Raw genomic sequence first — 20,706 nt, 5'->3', positions numbered from 1 at the left:
AGATCATATTGGTCCAAGTCTGAAACCCGCTGCTGTCGGATTTAGGACTTAATCTAATCGTGATGACGTTCGAATCACCCTGTTTCTGTACCACGCGGCCTTCTCGCTTCTCGCCACAATTCGGCTTACAATCAAGATCAAACGCGGATTTTGCCGGCTGTGCCGCCCTACACAAGGTCGCCTCCTCGATGCCAAGCCACTAATTCCGCAGGCCCACTCCTTGATCAACCCGTTACGGGGTCTATATGTTGGGCGGCCAATCGCCTTCCCTACGACCGTTCGTTTACACAACCCCCATCCCTACCGCCGTTGTCCAACATTCACCATTCATCTCGATATCAAGTGCCGAGCTACCTATTTCCATTTTTCGTACTCAACATCTCAAGCGTCAGTTTTCTTTCTTTGCACCCCAGATACTAAATCATGCAACCAAGCAACGGCGTGGCACCAACGCCCTCTGGCGCCCCCCCGGACGCAAATGCGGCCGCGAGGCAATTCGCCCAGACTATCTCCGAAGAGGATCTCTTCCAGCGGGCGCAGACGCTCTTTGCCCCATTCATTGCTTACCCGCCTAACCGCCCTATGGTTTTCGTCAAGTTTGGTGGCCCCGAGAAGCAGGCCGAGGGAGACATGCAGATGCTCGCGTTCAACTGGCTGCGCCAAGAACGGCAGAGGAACCCCAGCTGTAATATCCACGTTCCCGAGGTCTTCAAGATGTTCAGCAGAGGCGGTTTAACCTTCATCATCATGCAACTCGTCGCAGCAACCCCGGTCCAGCAATTTGCGACAAAATTCGACCCTCGCACTTGGGAACACAACAAGTCTCGCTACTACGATATAATTGCTGAGGGAGTCCGTTTGCTAAGCAATATGCCTGTCCCAGCCGGCGCAACTCCAGGCCCATACACGCGCGGTGAACGCCGCATCAAACACTTGCTCTTCAAAGACCACACAGCCCCAGTTGTGTACCCTACCATTCAGGATTTGCAAGACCACTTAAATAGGGTATGGCTGCCACAATGGACATTGGGTATACCTTTGCTGAAAGGCGCCTTGCAGGTTGCAGAACGCGGATACCGTAATAACCCTCACCCGCCAAAGGTCGCTCTTGAGAAAGAACTCGTTTTTTGCTATACCGATTTCAATGACGAGAACTTCATGTTCACTACCGACCCCGATGGCCGTCCTCGTCTCTATATTGTTGACTTTGAACACGCTTCGTTTTTGCCGCTTAGCTTCCTCGCCTACGCTGTATTGGAACCCAACTCCCGCTGGTTTTTGTGTAGTTGGATAGCGAAGAAGTTTGGCGACTCTCTTCCGCGGAATAATATTGTGGTTATGCAGAGAATATCCTACATGTTTCAAGTGAGTTCAGCAAATATTGGACTTAGGAAGAAATAACTAGCGCCAGACACCTTAGACCACTATTAGACTGCTTACTCCTGGGTTGACCGCTACTCTGCCGTCCATCAAATTTCTGGATGGTGCAAAAGTTAGCATTGCAACTCTAGTCGCATGTCATCTCCAAGACTTGTCCTAGCACCGGGCTGCTAAATTCCAGCATGGCAAGAGCATTTAAATCTCGCTCACCACTGACGGTCAAAGCAGAAGACCCTTGTCTCTTCTTAGCACCACAGGCGCTTGAGCCGCTGACTGTTTGAAAGAGTGCCCCACGAGCAGAAAGGCATTCCTGGTGCGGCGTGGAAAACGGCTCCAGGCCGAGTTGTACGTAGTTGGCTGAGATTTCGGCTTCGCAGCGGGTCATGTTTCTTTCTAAAGCAATCATATCCCTTTCAATCTGAATCCATAGAAGCCAACCTCATGATTGGGACCCAGCATATATATATATATATATATATATCTCCCGAGGCAAAAGGATGCTCTCTCACTAGCTGATTAACACAGGCATCAAGAATGAGAGAGGGAGAAGAAGAAAATAGAACAAAAAAAATTCGGGCCAATAACCCAACTAGAGCATCAAAACCAGCAGACTGACCACCCCCAACACGGCGGCCACCGCTGCTCCCAGCCCAGAATCGACGGCCCTGCCGGCGGCATTTTGTTCCGTACCCTCTGATCCCTTGGGCGACCCCGTGGGCAACATCGGCTGCAATCCGCCGCCGGTGACGGTGGTGGTGCTGCCGTCCCTGGCCGGGCCGGGCCCGCCGACGATCCCCGTCGGCAGCCGGCCGGTGAAAGTGTTGGCGGGCGGCCGGGTGGCCGTCATGTCCAGGTTGGAGCTGCCCGCGCGCGTGCGCGTGGGATCGCCTGTGGGCGTGGGCAGCTCGGTGCAGCGGCCGGTGGAGCTGGGGACGGCGTCCTCGCCGGAGCCGATGGCGACGAGGTTGGTGCCGCAGTCGGCGGCCTGGGCCAGGTGCACGTTGCGGTTGTCCTGGTCGTAGACGACGTAGGCTGCGCGGAGGAAGGTGTCGCCCAGGATGGGCTCGTCGTCCTCGGGCGCCACGCCCAGGATGCAGTAGTCGCCGCTGCGCCAGATGAACTCGCGGAGGGGCACCCGGATCGTCTTGCCGGCGAAGTAGAAGTCGATCGAGCCGGCCATGTCCGTGTACTCGCACGGCAGGATGAACAGGCCGCTCTCCTGGTCGAGCATGGCCTCGGTGAAGCTCGCCGCGAGCGCCTGGTGTATGACCGTCGGCAGGCGCGACAGCGTGCTTCCCGAGTCGAGAAACACGGGCACGTCGAGCTCTTCCGACCGCACCATGGTCCCGTCTGGGAGCGTCAGGCCGACACCCGTCATGGTGATGTAGTAGCGATCTGCGCCGCCGGGGGCGCTCGACGGCGCGATGATGGGGAGCTTGGCGAGCGTGCCGATGTATTTGCCCGTGTCGATGCCGCCAAAGATGACGGCGCCGGTGGGGTTGTCGACACCGCGTAGGTCGAGGCTAAAGGCGCGGCTCTTGATGAGGCCTTGGTCCACCATGGTGTCGAGAATGTAGGGGTATTGGTTGACGCCTCGGACCGGCGGTGATAGGCCTAGGATGCCAAGCGGGATGTCTTCCGACTCGAGGGCGATGCCGATGATCTGGTCCTTGAGCGTTGCGGCTGTGCGGGACAACCACGTTGTGTTAGATACGGCATATGCACATGAAAGTCGCCGCCCGGACAGCGAAGGCCCCATTCGCACTCACATCCTATCGACACCGTCTCGTAGACGTATTGGACTGTCGCGCTGCCCGAGCCGTACCGAAGGACGTCGACATAATCGGTGATGTTGATCGAGCTGCTCTTAGCGTAGTCGAACTGCGGGTATTTGGCGCAGTCGGACGGCGTGTTGGATGTCTCACATTGCGGGTTCACCCACGTGTTGGGCGAACCGGTGTCGACAATGAGCGTCACTTTCTGTGGTGGGGTTCCGATTTCGATCTCCATCCCATAACGTGTCCCGGTCCTCTGGTTGAGCACCTCCACTTCGTTCTGTCGGACCCGGAGTTTCGGACCCGGACCCGCGACCGGCCGGAGGGGGGACCGGACGATGCCATTTCCACGTGTAACGGTACGCCCTGACGAGGCAGTCGCGGCGGTCGCTGCCAGCGCCAAGAGCGACGCGGCGAAAATGACCGGAAGCATGCGGCGCGTCTCGATCGGTCTCGCTGCCCCCCAGGGCAAGGGCAAAAAGAAAGATTTAAAAAAAATAAGAAAACGAGTGTTACCGCCCCAAGGTGGAGAGGCAGAAAGAGGGAGAGCAGCAGATCACATCGAGTCGTTGATTGCTAGGGATCTCGCATGGTTTTAGATTTAGCGTTCCCTTTGTTACACAACAATAGCCCCGTCGTAGGACCAATCGAGGGTGGGGCGTGGCCGGGCGTGCCGGGGTTCTGGAATTAGTTAAAGCCTCTCCCACTGCCCCAAAGAGCAGCAGTGAGGCGGGGTGCGGCTGGGTCTTAGCCTGGTAAGGAATGCCAGGATATCTCTGACGAACGGTTACTATTGGGCGGCAGCTGAGCCCGACAAGCTTGTGGAAGGGAGCTGAGAGGGCCCCTGTGATCGGTAAGCTCACCCGCCCTATTGATAATAGTCATCAATGGATTCATGTGGCGTAAGCACTTCAGAAGCAATGGGGTAGTTACTGGTTTAAACAAGTTCGGTACGGAGTACATCACATCAGTGTGCTGTGTGCTGTGTTACGAAGTACGCAGAAAACAAACATGCATGAAGCATGGCAACACCCCTGTGGGCCCCGCGCTGAAGACCGGGACTTCGGGGGGTTGTTTGGAGTGGATCTGCCTGCAGCGCCACGGCCAAGAAAGCCGTCTCGCTCTGGTGCCCTGTTTTACGGCGTTAAAGAGGATCCTCACCCTTCAAGTGGTTTGCCAAAACTCATTCACACCTGTGACCAAGCACTTCATGAACGGTTCCACGGCAAAGTCCTGAATACGTGGATAAACGTTGGCTCTCGGTCTGTGTTACACTATGTTCCCGTCAACTGCGCAGCGCTCCGCAAACAACCATCAGATGAACCCTGTTGGGGCGCGATCGATCCACTTCCGGATGGGGCTGATTGATCATTCCGCCAAGGGCGAGACCCTTGCTTCTGACTAGGCTTGCAGTCCACTAACTATTTCCGCTACTCACTCGATGTACTACACTACACAGTACGTCCGTACTCCGTACTCTGTATGCTATTTCGTTCTATGTACCCACTCTGACAGTGAGCTTATTCTGACCTCTTGTCCACACCTCCTAGATGAGTACTTTGGTCCGTTGGCCTCGGCCGCCATTCGATCTCTCCCCCGTAGAAGCATGTTGTATCAAATTAACGGAGTTGTCTGCGTTCGGCCTGCCGTGTCCAGAGACCGTTTCAAACCAAATCCACACCACACGATACGCGCCCTCCAAGAAAAAGAACTCAACAATTGAACCAACTCAGGACGGCTGAACCAAGCAACCTCCTCCGTGTCTTCAGCTAGCCAACTTTTCAACATCCTCTCTCAATCCAACTCCTGGATGGCAGATTCGTTTACCGTTGAAAAAATGAATTAGCAACTGTCAAGCAGCTCTCGTTCACAGCCCTAGACCGCGAGACTTGCGATATCGTCACCATTCGGCCGCGGTGACTTGGTCGTTGGGAATCGCGAGGGTTCTGCTGGGTGGACCTTTGCTTATCTGGTCAGCAGGATTGCAATCTCGCCAGTCCACCAATAACCATCTTGGTCATACGATGAAGGCTCTGCCGAGTTGACTCGTGGTTCCCTGAAGGTGTTAAAAACAGATACGTGAACTCCGTGTTGACAAGGCTTGCCAGCCAAATGCCGGCGAAAAGAGCCATCAGAATCTTTACTCTGGTAAAACAGGCAAACGCGCCAGTCATTGTTCCTGAAGGTGTTCACAGCGCCAGCGCCATTCTAAACGCCAGTCGCGAGCGCGGAATCGGAGGCGCGGAATTGCGATTATATCTCTCCCCCTTCCGCCTACCAAATGTGAGTGCTACGAGTACAGTGCTAAATCACAAGCGCTGGAGCTTCTAAAGCACTAGCCACGCGCTTGGCACAGCGCGTGAGGCGCTCACGAACGCATTGACCATTTCCTTTGTCTAACTCGTTTTTTCTCCTTTGTACAGATCTACTCCGTAGATAGTTCAACAAGGCACCTTTTGGACCTTCAAGCCACCTGCTGCAAAGATCTCTCCAAAGCTTACTCGAGCTTACCGCTGCGTTCGGCACTAACGCTGCAGATTTGGCAGACTGTGTCAATTGAACTTGAGGCAAGACATCGCAAGGTTGGCTGCGGTGTCCAGTTTAGTAAATTGAAACCAGCGTACGGAGTATTGTTAATAAAACCCGCTGTGCATGATAACGTCAGCAGCGACAGAACGCAACCTTGGAGTTTTGCGGAATGTTCGGCGGAAACTCGCGATGAGGCTCACATTGGGTATCAAATCTCCAAAGCTGGGGCATCCCTAGTCTCTTGTGGGTTCCTGCACGTGTCGATGCAGGAGCATTGACCCGAGGAACATTGAGATCCGAAGTCTCGCCCGATGGAAACGGCTCTTTGGCTAGGCACCAGCACCCCACAATGGCCTGGGGATCCACTGGCTGCCTAGTGTACGGATACTGCCTGAGGAGACCAGGAACCAATAGTGAGTGGGGGTCCCGCCACACTAAGTGAATCAGGTTCCTGCTAACAGGCTCGCAAGCAAATCACACTGCAAACTGTTAACCGCGCAGCTCCTTGAATCTATTGTTGATTCCTTTTAAGGGAACTCGAGGAATTTATTTAAAAGAGGTGAACTTCTCCCACATAATCCTCAGCTCGCTGTCGGAGGATAGGATTCCAACCAGTTCTTCAACCTTGCATGAGTACGACTGCCCACAATGCTACAAGTGGACAACTTCCCTGCCGGCGATGGCGCTGAGGTGACTGAGGTGTACCAGCGATGCATTCTCGTGTCAGGCAGGTGCAGCACAAGCCTGGCTCTCGAACAAGACGAGGGTTATATCCGCGTCGAGACCAATGACGACTCGGATAAAACGCTGTTTCCCGAACAGCGGTGGCCAATGTGTCGTGGCCACTTCAAAGCCCTCGTCCTCCTGTCGCCCGGTATCAACAAGATCATCATCACTTCTGGCGAGGATGCCCCATGTCGCCTTGAGGTACGGGGGCTTATGAGTCCTCGTCCGGGGTCATCTGCTCTTTTTGCTCACCTGTCACCAGCTCTCCATTCGCTACGTCCCTCTTCTCCAGACGCCGCCCCTGCACCTGGCTATCCTGATTGCCAAAGATTCCCCGTTGCTGATCGACTGCCCACCGGCAAAACTGGGAAGTCTTTCCAGCGCCCACTCCAGCCTGGACGCCGCCATCTCCAAGTTTCGCATGACTGCGTACATGTGGCAAGCCCTCACAGCCGAGGACCTGCGCGCCAAAGGCCTCGGTCGCCGGTCCTTCCGGCTCGAGGAAGAGTGGACCACCGACACCCTGAGCCAACGCTCCCTATATGTGCCGACCGCGTCTACGGTCCCCAAGGTTCATCTCATCCGCACCGAGAGAACGGTTGCCGAACTTCGCGACGCCCAGCTCGCGCAGCAGAATCCGCATGCTCGTCAAGCGAACGAGCTTCACAGAATCTTCTCCGATGCTCTTCTTGCCCATGGGCCGCCCTTCACTACCCAGAATCGCCCTATCGTCGCCGGCCTTATCCTCGACAGCCACTACGACCTGACCGGCAACAGCAGCAGCAGCAGCACGAACAGTGGCCAAAGCAAACCGTACATCCTCGCGCACGCCGCCCTCGGCAGCCACAACCCGGCCGGCTTATCGCTGGGCATATTCGGCAGCCACCTGACGTACGCTTGGCCGCGCTTCTTGGAGGAGGTACCAGCCTGCCTGCTGGACGCGACGCCGCCGGACGACACGGTCGGCAACGACAATGGCGAGTGCAACACCATGTGGCAGGCGTGCGCCGTCGGGCAGGGCGCGTTCCTGCACGAGGTCGGGCACGCCTTCGGCGCGCCGCACACCGAGGGCATCATGCAGCGCGGGTACTCGCCCGACTGGCCCAAAGCGTTCCTCGGAGGCGTCCGGGAGGCGGCGGGCAGGCTGGTGATGGTCGCGCCAGAGGCGGAGCACGGGTGCCGGTGGGCACTGAGCGACGCGCTGAGGTTCCGCGCGCTGAGGCATTTCTGGATGCCTGGGGACGCGGAGCTGTCGAAGGAGGCGCCAACGGTTAACATTGTGGAGAGCGAGGACGGAGAGCTCGATGCCGCGGGCGTGGAGGTGCGATGCGACGCGGGCATTGCGCAAGTGATCTTCTCGCCAAAGGGGGGAAAGAAAGAGAAAGATAACACATTCTCCATTGCCAACCCTCTCAACGCCCTCAACTACTCGCGCATGGATCTCGTGAAGCAATTCGGCACAAAACGCCCCCTCGCTCTGGAGGTCACTGCCATGAACGGCAAGCAGTGCTCGATCGCTAACGTTTGGGAACTTTTCAGGACGCGGACTGTCATCCGGGTTCCCGGAACCAATATCCGCCTTATGAAACAGTCCGTGTCCTCGCGCCCTGATACCAATCGGGGAGATGAGGACAGCTGGGAATGGGGCGTACTGCTGAAAAAGCGGGACAGTAAGGGAGAGCTTGTGGCTGCGACGAAGATCGATATCCGCGTGGGCTGCGCCCTGGACGGCGCTGAGGTATACTACGAGGACGGCACCAAGATCCCTTGTGGCCCACGAGGTCCTGATGGACGGGACCCCAGCATGGGCGGCCACCAAGCCAGGAAGCTTGCCATTCCCCGGGGCGTGGAAATCTCCAAGGTTGCGGTGACGGACGGGGATTCGTGGGCATTGCGCGGCTTGCGGATGTGGCTTTCCAACGGCAAAGCGATGGGGGCGCTTAACTGCAGAGGGGACGTCTCCAGTGTGAGAATGCTGGGTATGCTGGCTGATCCATGTCTACGGCTTGGAATGGAAAGATGCTAACAGGAGCTACAGTGCCGCCCAAGGACCACAGAATTATTGGCTTCTTTGGCACCAGCGGGAGATGGGGCATGTGCTATGAATTTGGTATCGTCACCGCTCCTCGGAACACAGTCCTCCCTGACTCCGTCTACGACCTGGAGAAGCTGCAGAACAAGCCCGAGCAAGCGGGCCACCGGAACAAGAGACCCCGAGTAGTACGTTGCCGTTATTTTCTCACTGTACCATGGAGGTTGCTGACTTTAGAATCTCCGCAGAGTGACCCAGAGAGTGATGGCGACGATGATACGAGCGACGACGAATGCGAGAAGAACGCAGTGGAATATTGCACATCCGAGGACGAGGATGGCAATTACGATGATTCAGACCCAGAACTAGAGGCTGTATACCAAGGGTTGTTGTAGCAGACGTAAAAATCGCACAGGTGCTGACGAGAGACTAGGGGAGAGGTGCCAGCATCGAGTGGATGGGAGATTGCAGATTGCTGTGAAGGGTGCTAACAATAGATGCATTGATGATTAAATTAATAAATTAATCATGTATTGTTCACGCTTGATTTCCACTCCCATATCAAACTCGGGTTTTCCATTTCACACCTTGTTTTCCAAAACACCCGTTTGAGATGGTTTAATTAATCAACGTTAATTAGTGCTTCAACCAATTTTCGGTCTTTGAAATGCTTTCTTGGTAATTATGGCATATATTTATGGTTCATTGCCTACCTTGTAGGCTTCTTAAGTAATTAGATCAGGAACCAGGCAAACAAAAAAATGGAAAGGTCTTTCTTTACTTATTATTGTCTGACAGCAGCTCTATATATCATGATGCGACGAACAGCTCGCTTAGTTAGGTAATTAGAGCGACAACAAACAGAAGGTTCGATCCTGTTTACCCACACAGCTAAAAGCGCCACGCGTTGCGTGGAGTTCGTTTTGCATCGGCCTCAAATCCGCGTCCCGTTCCGTTGGAGGATACAACCCAGACGTGGAAAGAGCTTGTACCAAGGCCTCGCTGCTGATTGGTTCACTCGGGTGTTGATAAATGCTCGGCTGCTTTAGAGTGTGTTCCAATATCCTCGTTCTTTCCAATTTATCTGATTGCTGGCGCCCTCCGGCTGGGTTCAAAACTTCGAGGTTTAGCTATCTTCCCAACCTCAATTCCTTCCGCAAACTTCTTCCCATTCCGCACGTTCCTTTCAGACCCGGGGAGCTTTACTCACAATCTCGGCGCATTTCAACGGGAAACGATTCTTATACAAGGCAAACGACCAATACCAAGAGCAGCTCTCGATCTTGGTAATTATCTCGCTCTGACGAGATCCAGGTGAAGAATCCCCGTCTTTCGTCCATTTGCCGCCGCTTTTAATCAGCACGAGACAAGGAATCCCTCCAGCCCTAGCACCTGACACTCACCTACTGTCGTCATCTACCCCGTCGTTCGTTCACGATGACCGCTTACACCAGGGCGCGCCCCACGATGATGCGGGTCTTTCTCGTTCAAACGGCGCAGGGTCTGACTCCCTCGTCGGGTGGTTACAAGGCAAACGTCAGCCTTCTCCGCAGCCTGAGCATGCAGGGCCACACGACTGCCCAGATCTGCTATGCTGTTGAGGACGAAATTGACCAGTACGCTAGACGTGCCGAGCTCAAGGGCATTAGCCCCAACATTACCCACCAGCCGCTGCCCGTCGTCGACCCGGCCGGCAAGGTCCATGAGCTGTATGTCAAGACGTTCACCGATGAGTACAAGGTTCACAACGTGGTCATTTCGCGCACCGAGTTCAACGCAGCCTATCCGGTCCGTGAGTTTTAGGAGGACACTCGTGCCTACTTGGAGGTACGCTACAACCACTCGCGGTTTTATTACTTCGTCTTGTCTCCGCGAAGATGATGGAAACTGATGATAACTGGCGCCAGCGTGACGAGCTTACAAGCCGCATGGCCAACCTTATCAACCTTTTTTCGGAGCACATCGCCAGTTTCCAGCCGACCCATGTCATCTTCAACGACCCCATTACCATGAAGATTACCGAGTCGCATGAGATTCGCGACATGTTCAAGCGCATCAACATCATCCACACGGCAGAGCAGCTGCCCTTTGGTCCGTTTGTCGCCGGTGTCGACGGCCATTGCTTATCGCCGGTGGTCGAGAACAAGATGTTGCGAGAGCTGGATGGGATCTGGTCCGTTTCTAAGGCGGTCCAAGATTACGCCTGGAAGTACGGCCGCCTGAAGACCACATTCCTCGTTCATCCCTGCATGACCTACTTGGACCAGACGTCTGGGGGCATGCCTCGCATTCGCAACAACATCGACAAAGAAGAAATTGGCATGGTCAATCCTTGCCCGCACAAAGGCCTGTCGATTCTGGTCGCGCTTGCTCAGAAGTTTCCCCACATGAAGTTTGTCACCTGGAAGAGCTGGGGCTCCAGAACGGCTCATGTCCAGCAGCTGCAGGCTCTTCCCAATGTGAAGTGTGTTTTATCGGTCCTTGAATGGACGGCTTCCCTTTCCGTGCTCAGAGCATGCTAACTAGTCGAATTCGCTAGAATCGAGCCGACTACCCGGAACACCGACGAGATCTGGGACCGCGTCAAGGTTCTCCTTGCCCCATCCCTGTGGTACGAGGCCTGGGGAATTGTTGTCACTGAGGCTCAGTTGCGGGGCATCCCCGTCATTGCGTCCAACGCTGGTGGCCTTCCCGAAGCGAAGATCGGCCTTCCCTACTGCATCCCTGTCAAGGAAGTAACTGGTGAGCGCCATGCCAACGGCGACTACGTGGTGCCTGATCAGGACATTGGCCCGTGGGAAGATGCTCTTCAAAAGGTCATGACCGATAGGGAGGAGTACCAGGCCCTGCAGATGCTCACTGCCACCAAGGCCGGCGAGTGGCTCCGCAGTCTGGACCCTCGTGCTCACGAGAAGTGGCTCCTCTCTATGCTGGAACAGGCATAAGCATTCCATGGTTCTGAGATCCTCCTTAGGTCACTCCAACACCTAGAACCCAGCCCGCTCGATGTGGCTCTTTGTGCATACCGGTCGCTTGGGCAGAGCCCGTTAGAGCGCCATAGGTAGCAGTACACAGAATGATATATACCAAAATCATTTTACTCTCTATGCGATTACGTATATGACTATTTAACAGTTTCTTTGCTTAATTTGTAGATTACCTCGACATTGTTAAGATGTTAGGTGAAGAGGGCAATGTTTTGTCAGGGCCGTGATAGTGTCTTTGAACGGAGGCACACCCGGGGTTCCTTCCTTTTAATAGTGATCGATGAAACTCGCTGGGTAGCATAGGGAATTAGAATTGTACCGAGTTGTCGAAGTTCCATCTAATAACACGTCGGAGGCTCGTACTAATTACATGCTTTCAGCTCGAACTCAAGCTCATTGGTTTTTGGTCTTCTTCCCTTAATTTGAGCGTTCCTTCCCTTAGAGCATTCATTGCCCTCTCTCGCGTCTTGTCCCTACCTTGTTATCTTATCAAACCGAAGCTTCAATTAAGCCTCTGAAATATGTAGATATAATTACACATTGAAACGCGAAGGGAGAAGCTTCGCTTCTATTATATACTGGGCTATTAATCCTCCACGTATCGAGCCTACTATTGCCATAAGCTAAGTTTCATGCCTGCTGTGGGCCTCGATACGAGGTACGCAAAGCGTATACCACAGTCTGGGTATTTAACTCTTACTGTCCTCCTAGTCAAGTCCTTTTGTTTATTTGAAGTCTAATTATCAATGCTTCCCTCGCCTTTCTTCTAAGGTTGGGTATTAGTGCCACCAGAGTCAAGGCAATGGAGTCAGCGCCGCGGACATTGCGTTCTCGAAAAATGTCTCATCTGCAAGGTACCGGAAAAAGAATGATCTTCTAGTGCTATTATTATATTACCTATCACGGTATATGATCTCTAACAGTAAACATTCGTTTCACGACGAGCAAGTGGTCTCGAGTCCCGCCGCGGTGACGTCACTGTGGGCCATTTACACTGGCAACCCCTCGACGAAGGCCAACACACAACCGCACGATGACATAACTCGGAGAGGGTACGGTGAGCGTTATAAGAACAAAGGCGATCCATATCCCTCACCAAACGATAAGCTCTTCCACATTTCCATTCCTGATATCTGGTTGATCTCGAAGCCCCAAGATGTCGAACGCGTTCAACTCCAACATCGGCTTCCCGAGCCTTTACGAGTCCGGGGATCAGCGAACTCACGCACACGGCGAAGCTAGCGAATTTCGAAGGCGCACGGGCGAGAATGTGGAAGGGTTCCTGCCCAGTATGTCGCCTACGCCGTCGTCGCGGTGCTGCTTGTGGTGTGTACTAACTGGAGATGACCCAGAGGGCCAAGCTGGCGAGCTCAACCGGCTCCATACAGAAGAGGTCAATATTTTTAACCTCTGAGAGATTGGCACATCAAGAATGGAACCTGTCATACTGACACGAGGTGTATGCAACATACAGATCCAGAGAAAGCAAGCCGAAAACTTGAAGAAGGATCCGACTTTGGCCGTACGTCTATCCACCGGACGGACGCATGCTGCCAACCATTTCCTCATCCGGGCAAGTCACTGACCATGCGGACAGGCGACAATGCACGGCAATGCACCAAGTAAAGGCGCCATTATCGACAAGGAACTACAGCAGGAGGATGAGGCTGTCCTGAGCAAGAAGAAAGACGCGATGACGGGAAAGAAGTTTTAGGATTTCAGTACTTCGGCGCCAGTCGTGCTCGAACTCGATGGGAGGTTGATTGACGAACCTTCAAAGAGCACCGCCAGCTCAATGTCGAGATCGTGATACTACTCCACGGACAATTAATGCATCTGTAGGTAATCAGGTGGAGATGAAAACCAGCGGCCATGGCTGGCAATTTGTGGTCAAACCGCCAAACCTGTCTACCTAAGCATCCACCTATCAACAGGGTGTTAATATAATTATCCATTTCTGACATGCCGGTGGCACGACAGCATCTTGCTGGGAACGGTTAATCATAATTAATAATAACACCACAATGTTGGACTTGAAACCAGGTTGGCTCAGCAGGAGGCGCTTCTTGATCTGTGCAAGTGGAAGGCGTGCCTGTTGTTGGCATGATTAAATAGTTATTAATAAGTATAATTTGCCATACTCGACAATAAGGAAGCTTCAGGTAATTATTAATTAACGTAATAATTAGTGTTGGGGTCACGGCAAGATCCTTTTTATTAATTATTATTACGGGTCGCTTCCCATTTCGTAGCAACATGACGAAGACAGTTTCCGAGTTCCGTTCCGGTTCCTCACGCAGCTACTCTCACAAACACCGGCATGTAGTCGATGGGGCAGTCCGCCTCAATTACCTGGCCGCCCTCAATCTCCTCGCCGCCGCCGCCTTCGAGCGCCGACCACTTGGCGCCGGCAGGCAGGTACACGGCGAGCTTGGCGACGCCGGGCTGCATAACGGGGCAAACCAGGTACTTGTCCCCAAACATGTACTCCTCGCCCGTGTCCCAACAGCGGGGATCGTCCGGGAACTCGAGGAAGAGGGGCCGCATGACCGGGGTGCCGTCCTCGTGGGCCTGCCGCATCAGCCGGCGGACGTACGGGCGCATGTCCTCGCGGACGGCCATGTACTTCTTGCAGATCTCGTACACCTCGGGCCCGTAGGACCAGACCTCGTTCGGGCCGCCGCTGAGGCAGGCGGCGCCGCCGGTGGTGCCGTGCTGGGGCTGGCGGGGCTCGCGGTCGCCGTGCAGGCGGAAGACGGGGCAGAAGGCGCCCCACTGGAACCAGCGGACGAAGAGCTCGCGGAAGGCCGGGTCGCGCGGGTCGCCGCCGTGGAAGCCGCCGATGTCGGTGGTCCACCAGGGCAGGCCGGCGACGGCCATGTGCAGGCCCGCGGCCAGCTGGCTGCGGAAGCTGGACCAGGACGAGGCGACGTCGCCGCTCCAGACCAGCGCGCCGTACCGCTGGCTGCCGGCCCAGGCGCAGCGGACGAGGCTGACGGCGTCGCCGGCGTGGCCCTCGCGCGCGAGGCCCTCGTAGAAGGCGCGCGCGTACTCGGCCGGGTAGACGTTGCCGGTGCTCAGGGCGGAGCCGCCGTGGTAGCGGTAGTTGTCGAAGTCGTAGGCCGAGTACTCGGGCTCGGCCTCGTCGAGCCAGAAGAGGCGGATCCCCTTGGCGTAGTAGTTCCGGCGCACCTTGGCCCACACGAACTCGCGCGCCGCCGGGTTGGTCGCGTCGAAGTGGACCGTGTCGCCCTGGAAGTCCATGGTGGTGCGCATGCCCCGGTCGACGCGGACCAGCAGGCCGCGCTCGACCATCTCGTCCCAGTTCTCGGACCGCTTGTCGACGGTCGGCCAGACCGACACCATCAGCTCGACGCCCATCTCCTTGAGCTCCCGCACCATGGCGTCCGGGTCGGGCCAGTAGGCCGGGTCGAACTTCCACTCGCCCTGCAGGGGCCAGTGGAAGAAGTCGACGACGATGACGTCGAGCGGCAGCCCGCGCCGGCGGTACTCGCGCGCGACCCCGAGCAGCTCCTCCTGGGTCTGGTAGCGCAGCTTGCACTGCCAGAAGCCGAGGCCGAACTCGGGCATCATGGGCACCCTGCCGGTGGCGGCGGCGTAGGCGCGGACGATGTCGGCCGGGCGGTCGCCGGCCACGACCCAGTAGTCGAGCGCGCGGGCCGAGTAGGCCTCGAAGGTCATGAGGTTGGTGCCGAGGACGGCGCGGCCGACGGCCGGGTTGTTCCACAGCAGGCCGTAGCCGCGCGACGAGAGCAGGAAGGGCACGCTGGCCTGCGAGTTGCGGTGGGCCAGCTCGAGGTCGGCGCCCTTGAGGTTGAAGAGCGGCTGCTGGTACTGGCCCATGCCGAAGAGGCGCTCCCGCCGGTCCAGGCTCTCGAACCGCGCCGTGATGTGGTGCGCGTCCCCGCCCCGCGGCACCGCCTTGAACTCGCGCGCGGCCACGTTGAGCGCGCTGCACTTGGGGTCCCGCACGTCCAGCCGGTTGCGCGAGTACTCCTCCAGCAGGACGGTACCCGTGCGGGCGTCAGACACGGTGAGCTTGCCCCGCGCGCCGACGGTGGCCCTGATCTTGCCGTTGGTGAGCGTAGCCGAGTCCGGGGAGATGGCGATCTCCGGGCTGGTGGCTGGTTCGGGAGGCGGCAGGAGGGCCCAGTCCTCGGGCGGCATCGCGCTGAGCTGGGTCGCGCGGATGCGCAGCGAATCGGGGCCCCACGGCTCGATCCAGAGCTTCTCGGCGTCGTACGAGTAGACGAGCTTGTTGTCTTGCCTGGAGAACATGACGACGTGGGGGTTGCTCTATTAACGAAATCTAGAACTATTAAGGGGATGATATCAGAATGGAAAAAATGAGTGTGCTTGTCAGTTTCTAATGTTAACCCGGCTCAGGGGATCAAATAATTAATTAATGAATCAGCGTCGTGGAGAGTTTGCTATTTACCTTACTCAGGCTTCTGCAGAGTTATTATCATTGGGGAGGTTCGACGAGCATATTCCACGGTCGAACAGGGAAGAACTTGTTCTTACAGCAGGAATTTTAACCAGATCTCGGGCACCTCTGCTCCCTCCGTAAAAGACTTGTTCTTCTCCCCCGCCCTGAGCGAAGAGCGGGACCGGCGAAGGAATGGCGCCCCGGAGCGATCCTATCGGACGCCGCGTCGAGCTCGTCGGAGAAACGAAATGCACCAATCCTGATTTTTGCCAGTGCCCAATCGCAGTGTTGCCTGTGCCCAAGAACTCGGGAGATCTGTCTGTCTCGGGATCCGGTTGGCCGGTTTGTGTTGATGGGAGCAGAGGGCGAGAAATCATCTTGGTTTGTGGATGCGATGTTAATGTTCAGGTAGAGTGCATATTATATCAATCAGTACAAGAACATCGACACTTGAACCTCGGACCCTGGGTGCTTGCAATCTGGTTAGACTTGGGGGAACAGAACTAAATAACAGCAAGAGGCGCCCGAGACCGGCCAGAGTAGGCGAGGGCAAACGATGCCTGGGAGAACAAGGCAAACTGAAACCAGAAAGACGAGACGACATTGGAAGCCGTTGCTACTAGTAGAGCGCGGTCTCCCGAACAATAATTAGAAAGTTGGTAGCTCTTCTCTGTATGGTCTCTGTATCATTGTATTTCGACTTATGCAACTGCGGGGAAACCCACCTGCAACCCACATGCGACTCAAGGCACCACTCGCCTTACGAGTCGTCAAACTTATCGGACCAGCACAAATTGCTGAACTCAAGTCATGTTCAAGCGTCCTCCTACATGACACACAGCGTATTATATACTCTGTCTCCTCAATACCTCGGCTGCCGTGGCCATCCCCGCCCCCCGCCGCCCCATCGTATAGCTTATTACCAGGAAGCGAGCCATAGCAGCCCAGCACTTGGTATTATTTCACCTTGGTATTATTTCACCTCTCTTCTGCGGGTTGGCTCCTGCCAAGTGACCAGGAGAGGTGTTGTGTGGGTTGATGCGGAAACCCGCCCTGATATTAGGATGAGTTTTGTGCTAGCCCTTGTCGTTAGTGGCAAGGCGCCTACTGGAACGCAGGGCTCGAAGAGACTCGATACACTCACTGTCTTGCCTGTAAACAGATTCCTGGATTGGCGCCGTTTCTCGGTTGAGGCGAAAGAAAAGAAAATCGGGACACGTTACTAGAGAAATTAGCATATATTCAACACCACCAAAGTAACCCAGTGCCTTGCTAAGCTTCTTTCGATAATTAGAAGGAACTATTACAAGAGTTTCTTTCAATTGTCTCGTCCACTCATGCCAAACTAAAGTATAGAGTATTTCAAGGTTGCAAAGGATAGTCCCCGCGACGGGCTGGATGCTTGAGACTCATTGTAGTTTCAAATCGTAATTAATTAGTTCGTGCTTTTCTGGGAACAGCTTGATACCGGTACATGCTTCCCTCGAACAATGAGAATAACAATAATAACTGTGGACGACAGTGGTTAATTCCACTGCTTTATTCTCTCGCTCGGTGTACAGCACCATGTTGTCTAGACTGCTAGAGAACCAAGTGATATACCAAACCCTCGGTCTAGGGCCGACAACGCGACTTGGCTCATTTCATCTGAACCCGACGCGACCTACCCCCTTACTGACACCGCGTTCCGCGTAGGTTCATGGACGCTGGTTCCGCTAGTTAGACGCCCCTTTGTATACAACACCCCCCTGAGCCAGTTCACAAGCCATCTTCCTCTGCATCCTCTGCTTCGCGTTCAAACTCTCAAGTTCCTTTAACAATTCCTCACAGCTTGCTCTGGTAAGTTTCCACTCGCGATATTTCAACTCGTACAAGTCTCTGCAATATTTTGTCCCTTCCTCTCAAATACGTCGTCATCATATATTATGGTCATTGTTTTGGGATCGCAACTTGGAGGCTCCTATTTACATAACGACGCTGACTCTGAGGTCCCAGGGAAAATCACAGAGACAGGGAAGTTCGATAACCGACCTTTTCTTGTCTTTTTGTCAACCAGCCTGGCTAGCAAGACTTGGTTGAACCAGGTTAGAGCGATTGATTCCTATTAATACCACTCCTGACTTACACTAACACAGGCCAAAGTCATAATCAGCTTTCTCTTTCACCTCGTGAAAAACCCATGATAAGAGACAATAAGATGCCAAAGTCTGCGTCAACCAAACGTTTCCGCGCTCGTGAACGCATCCAGCCCTCCCGAGCATGCGCGCCGCGGCCCCGGGTTTTCCCCTTCTTCACAAGTCTGCCCGCAGAACTGCGCCTTCGCATATACTCCTTGATCCTTCACATCAGTCGCGCCATCGATGTCACTGGAATCTGGTAAGTCAATTCCTTCATGACTGTACGGCACAGGAGCAGTCCAGGCTTGACCGTAGCATTGAGGCTGTCGGTCAAGTCCGGTGCTGTTGAGTCAGGGGAATCAAACGGTTACGGTCTTGTAACCCAACTCGTCGGCACGACTCTGCGACGGTGGAGATACTGCTGCTGCTGCCGCCGCTGTTGCTGCTGGTCCTGAAGAGAACCGACCTCAGAGGGACGTTCCTGATGGAATGAGAAGGCCGCGAGAACCCCCAGGAGTATGGTGTGATGGCGCGACTCTACTGATGATAACCCAATCAATGCAGAACGACATGAGAAGAGAGACACTGGCGACACTGGCTAACATGTTTTCCCAAACGTAGGCACCGAAAGCCCAAACTCGACCTCGCTCTTCTCTTTGTGAGCAAGCAGATCTATGCGGAGGCCGCCCATTACTTCTACAGCGTCAACACCTTTTGTCTGCTCGAGCACTGCGATGCGCACATGGGAAATAATTATGACTTTGCTCGGAACCCCGGATACAACTGGTACGAACCTACGCTGGTCCAACGCTGGAGAATATGTGGTTTGGGACGTTGATGGGCTTTCTCCCAATCGGCCATAGTGGCCCCTTTCCCTCTCCAGAGAATCACACTGTCCTTCGAACCCCAAAAAAACTAACGTAATATTCTCGCCAGGCTCCTCTCTATCGGCATGAATGCCCTCTCCATCCGAAACCTGCGTAAGTCCACTTCTGAAGCATAACCTTTTTCCCTTCACACACACACACACACACACACACACACATACAAATGCTCTTACGTGTATATCATTATATACATGTATACAAGAAGTCAAAGCGAAGTCGAGTATTATTAACTGGCTAACCGGAGTTCCGTGCTCACGCCACGCGGGCGACATGCACACACACGCGCGCGCATCACACAAAAACAGACATCTACATGCGCACCGAGTGGCCCATGACCTACTACACGACCGCGCTGCTCCCCGCGCTGGCCAGCCGGGCGCCCAACGTGGCCCGCCTGGCCCTGATCGCCGAGTCCCACCGGGTGCTCGAGATGCCCTTCGGCCAGTGGGGCCCGCCCGTGTGGAAGATGCATCCCAACTACGTCGAGACGCTGAGCCCGCTCGACATGTACCGCCTGTACTGCGCCCTGGTCGGCCTGCCGCCGCCGCCGCCGGCGACCTAGGAGGACAAGGCCGTGATGGCGGCGCTGGCCGGCCGCGAGGGGGAGAAGGAGGAGGAGGAAGGGGAGGGGGAGATGGAGCAGGAGGTGCGGGAGGAGCAGGAGCAGCCGCAGGCCTTGGAGGAGGGATCGGCTGCCGAGGCGAGCATGAACAGGAACAACGACAAGAACCAGAACGAGGGGGGGGAGAAGAACAAGGAGGCGGAGAAGCAGCAGGCGGCGCGGAAGGACGAGAAAGCGGACGAGGAGGATGGCAGAGAGGGAGGGGGAGAAGGCAAGGGGAAGCCGCTGTTCCCAAGCCTGAGGCTGCTGCAGTTCGCGGGCCCGCAGGAGAGCGCGGCGCTGGACTGCCTCTGTGTCGAGCTGCGCTGCCGCGTGCAGGGCCTCAAGGGGCTTGTCGACGGCCGTGAGCTGTCGGGAATCATGCGGCTGTGGAACGGCGTGGAGAGGTGGATGAGATGGTACGACGCCGTGCCCGGGATCCTCCCGGACGGTACCGTGGGCGTGAGGCGGGGAACCAGGAAGAGAAGGGGCCAGGAGCAGGACGATGACGAATATTGAGTGGAGAGCGGTCGGAGATAGAGATTTAGGGAGAAAGTGGCGGGGCAGAATGCGCGATGACGAATAAGGCGGCTGAGAGGTAGGCCGGTGGGCATGGGCATGGGCATGAGCCAGACGCCCTGGATGATGAGCGACGGCGTTGAAGAGCCGGGGCGTTTGTGTTGGTCTTGTCTGCTTTTCTTTTTATCTTTTCTTTTCCCGGCAGGTACCCCGTTTCCTGGGTCCTTTGGTTTCCTGACCCTTCTCTCTCCCCCTTCTCACTCTTGTCTCAGGGGAGCAAGGGATATTATATCGAGAAGAACATGGAAACGGCTGGCTGGGTCTCATCGAATGTACAGATAGTTGTAAGCTGCTTCGCGCATCCTCGGCCTACATTTTCTCGGCCTTGAATTTGAACTTTTTTTTTTTTTTTTTTTTTTTTTTTTTTTTTTTTTTTTTTTTTTTTTTTTTTTTCATCACTCGTTCATTCATTCGGCCATTTTTACATCAATCCTACTCGGCTAACGTCCAAAAGATGCCTTCGTTCACTGATCCAACCAGCAAACATTCTATTGCTTTGCTCGTTTTCAGAAAGCTGACTTCATCAAGCTTGACCATGAATGCCAATGATGGGTCCCTCATTCAAACCAAAGTGCTCCATCCATCTATTAATTAGTGTTTTGGTTGACCGTGAATGCTATCCATCCACGCTACCTGCATTAGG

At 55.1% G+C, this 20,706-nt stretch overlaps 7 protein-coding genes across 7 annotated transcripts; 5 read left to right on the top strand and 2 right to left on the bottom strand.

Annotated features, from left to right (window-relative positions):
• Nucleotides 1-308: 308 nt before the first annotated feature.
• P884DRAFT_285157 (uncharacterized protein) lies at nucleotides 309-1,599 on the top strand. The gene is made up of 2 exons (XM_069443748.1): nucleotides 309-1,005; nucleotides 1,060-1,599. The coding sequence occupies exons 1-2, from the start codon at nucleotides 424-426 to the stop codon at nucleotides 1,399-1,401; spliced, it is 924 nt and encodes a 307-aa protein (XP_069297713.1). The 5' UTR covers nucleotides 309-423; the 3' UTR covers nucleotides 1,402-1,599.
• A 370-nt stretch (nucleotides 1,600-1,969) lies between these two features.
• On the bottom strand, nucleotides 1,970-3,390 carry P884DRAFT_277757 (aspartic peptidase domain-containing protein; the record flags this gene model as incomplete). The annotated part of the gene is made up of 2 exons (XM_069443116.1): nucleotides 1,970-3,063; nucleotides 3,150-3,390. 2 exons carry the CDS (start codon nucleotides 3,388-3,390, stop codon nucleotides 1,970-1,972), a joined length of 1,335 nt encoding a protein of 444 aa, XP_069297712.1.
• A 2,942-nt stretch (nucleotides 3,391-6,332) lies between these two features.
• On the top strand, nucleotides 6,333-8,837 carry P884DRAFT_277756 (putative peptidase family-domain-containing protein; the record flags this gene model as incomplete). The annotated part of the gene is made up of 5 exons (XM_069443115.1): nucleotides 6,333-6,611; nucleotides 6,703-7,446; nucleotides 7,732-8,294; nucleotides 8,468-8,630; nucleotides 8,691-8,837. The coding sequence occupies 5 exons, from the start codon at nucleotides 6,333-6,335 to the stop codon at nucleotides 8,835-8,837; spliced, it is 1,896 nt and encodes a 631-aa protein (XP_069297711.1).
• Nucleotides 8,838-9,566: 729 nt separating this feature from the next.
• Nucleotides 9,567-11,528, top strand: P884DRAFT_329820 (glycosyltransferase family 4 protein). The gene is made up of 3 exons (XM_069445653.1): nucleotides 9,567-10,230; nucleotides 10,350-10,906; nucleotides 10,982-11,528. Exons 1-3 carry the CDS (start codon nucleotides 9,880-9,882, stop codon nucleotides 11,385-11,387), a joined length of 1,314 nt encoding a protein of 437 aa, XP_069297710.1. The 5' UTR covers nucleotides 9,567-9,879; the 3' UTR covers nucleotides 11,388-11,528.
• Nucleotides 11,529-12,484: 956 nt separating this feature from the next.
• On the top strand, nucleotides 12,485-13,441 carry P884DRAFT_292222 (uncharacterized protein). Its single transcript, XM_069444148.1, has 4 exons — nucleotides 12,485-12,718; nucleotides 12,782-12,822; nucleotides 12,904-12,951; nucleotides 13,027-13,441. Exons 1-4 carry the CDS (start codon nucleotides 12,586-12,588, stop codon nucleotides 13,141-13,143), a joined length of 339 nt encoding a protein of 112 aa, XP_069297709.1. The 5' UTR covers nucleotides 12,485-12,585; the 3' UTR covers nucleotides 13,144-13,441.
• Nucleotides 13,442-13,491: 50 nt separating this feature from the next.
• P884DRAFT_22394 (glycoside hydrolase family 31 protein) lies at nucleotides 13,492-16,015 on the bottom strand. Its single transcript, XM_069439578.1, has 3 exons — nucleotides 15,975-16,015; nucleotides 15,889-15,898; nucleotides 13,492-15,765 (listed from the first exon to the last, which is right to left on the bottom strand). Exon 3 carries the CDS (start codon nucleotides 15,726-15,728, stop codon nucleotides 13,722-13,724), a length of 2,007 nt encoding a protein of 668 aa, XP_069297708.1. The 5' UTR covers nucleotides 15,729-15,765; nucleotides 15,889-15,898; nucleotides 15,975-16,015; the 3' UTR covers nucleotides 13,492-13,721.
• A 2,061-nt stretch (nucleotides 16,016-18,076) lies between these two features.
• On the top strand, nucleotides 18,077-20,003 carry P884DRAFT_200896 (uncharacterized protein; the record flags this gene model as incomplete). Its single annotated transcript, XM_069438321.1, has 5 exons — nucleotides 18,077-18,255; nucleotides 18,618-18,782; nucleotides 18,933-18,976; nucleotides 19,189-19,412; nucleotides 19,446-20,003. The coding sequence occupies 5 exons, from the start codon at nucleotides 18,077-18,079 to the stop codon at nucleotides 20,001-20,003; spliced, it is 1,170 nt and encodes a 389-aa protein (XP_069297707.1).
• Between the last annotated feature and the right edge of the window lie 703 nt (nucleotides 20,004-20,706).

Source organism: Thermothelomyces heterothallicus, assembly GCF_042370625.1.
Source record: "Thermothelomyces heterothallicus CBS 202.75 unplaced genomic scaffold P884_scaffold_11, whole genome shotgun sequence".
NCBI lineage: Eukaryota > Fungi > Ascomycota > Sordariomycetes > Sordariales > Chaetomiaceae > Thermothelomyces > Thermothelomyces heterothallicus.
Note: the sequence above shows the minus strand (reverse complement) of the source record. Positions and strands in the feature narration are given on the sequence as shown.

Bases quoted from the DNA above. Each gene is read 5' to 3' on its own strand.
- P884DRAFT_285157 (XM_069443748.1), top strand. From the start codon at position 424: ATGCAACCAAGCAACGGCGTGGCACCAACGCCCTCTGGCGCCCCCCCG. The intron at 1,006-1,059 runs GTATGGCTGCCA...GGCGCCTTGCAG, and splicing joins TGCAAGACCACTTAAATAGG to GTTGCAGAACGCGGATACCG.
- P884DRAFT_329820 (XM_069445653.1), top strand. From the start codon at position 9,880: ATGACCGCTTACACCAGGGCGCGCCCCACGATGATGCGGGTCTTTCTC. The intron at 10,231-10,349 runs GTCCGTGAGTTT...AACTGGCGCCAG, and splicing joins AGTTCAACGCAGCCTATCCG to CGTGACGAGCTTACAAGCCG. The intron at 10,907-10,981 runs GTGTGTTTTATC...CGAATTCGCTAG, and splicing joins CAGGCTCTTCCCAATGTGAA to AATCGAGCCGACTACCCGGA.
- P884DRAFT_292222 (XM_069444148.1), top strand. From the start codon at position 12,586: ATGTCGAACGCGTTCAACTCCAACATCGGCTTCCCGAGCCTTTACGAG. The intron at 12,719-12,781 runs GTATGTCGCCTA...GAGATGACCCAG, and splicing joins TGTGGAAGGGTTCCTGCCCA to AGGGCCAAGCTGGCGAGCTC. The intron at 12,823-12,903 runs GTCAATATTTTT...TGCAACATACAG, and splicing joins ACCGGCTCCATACAGAAGAG to ATCCAGAGAAAGCAAGCCGA.
- P884DRAFT_22394 (XM_069439578.1), bottom strand. From the start codon at position 15,728: ATGTTCTCCAGGCAAGACAACAAGCTCGTCTACTCGTACGACGCCGAG.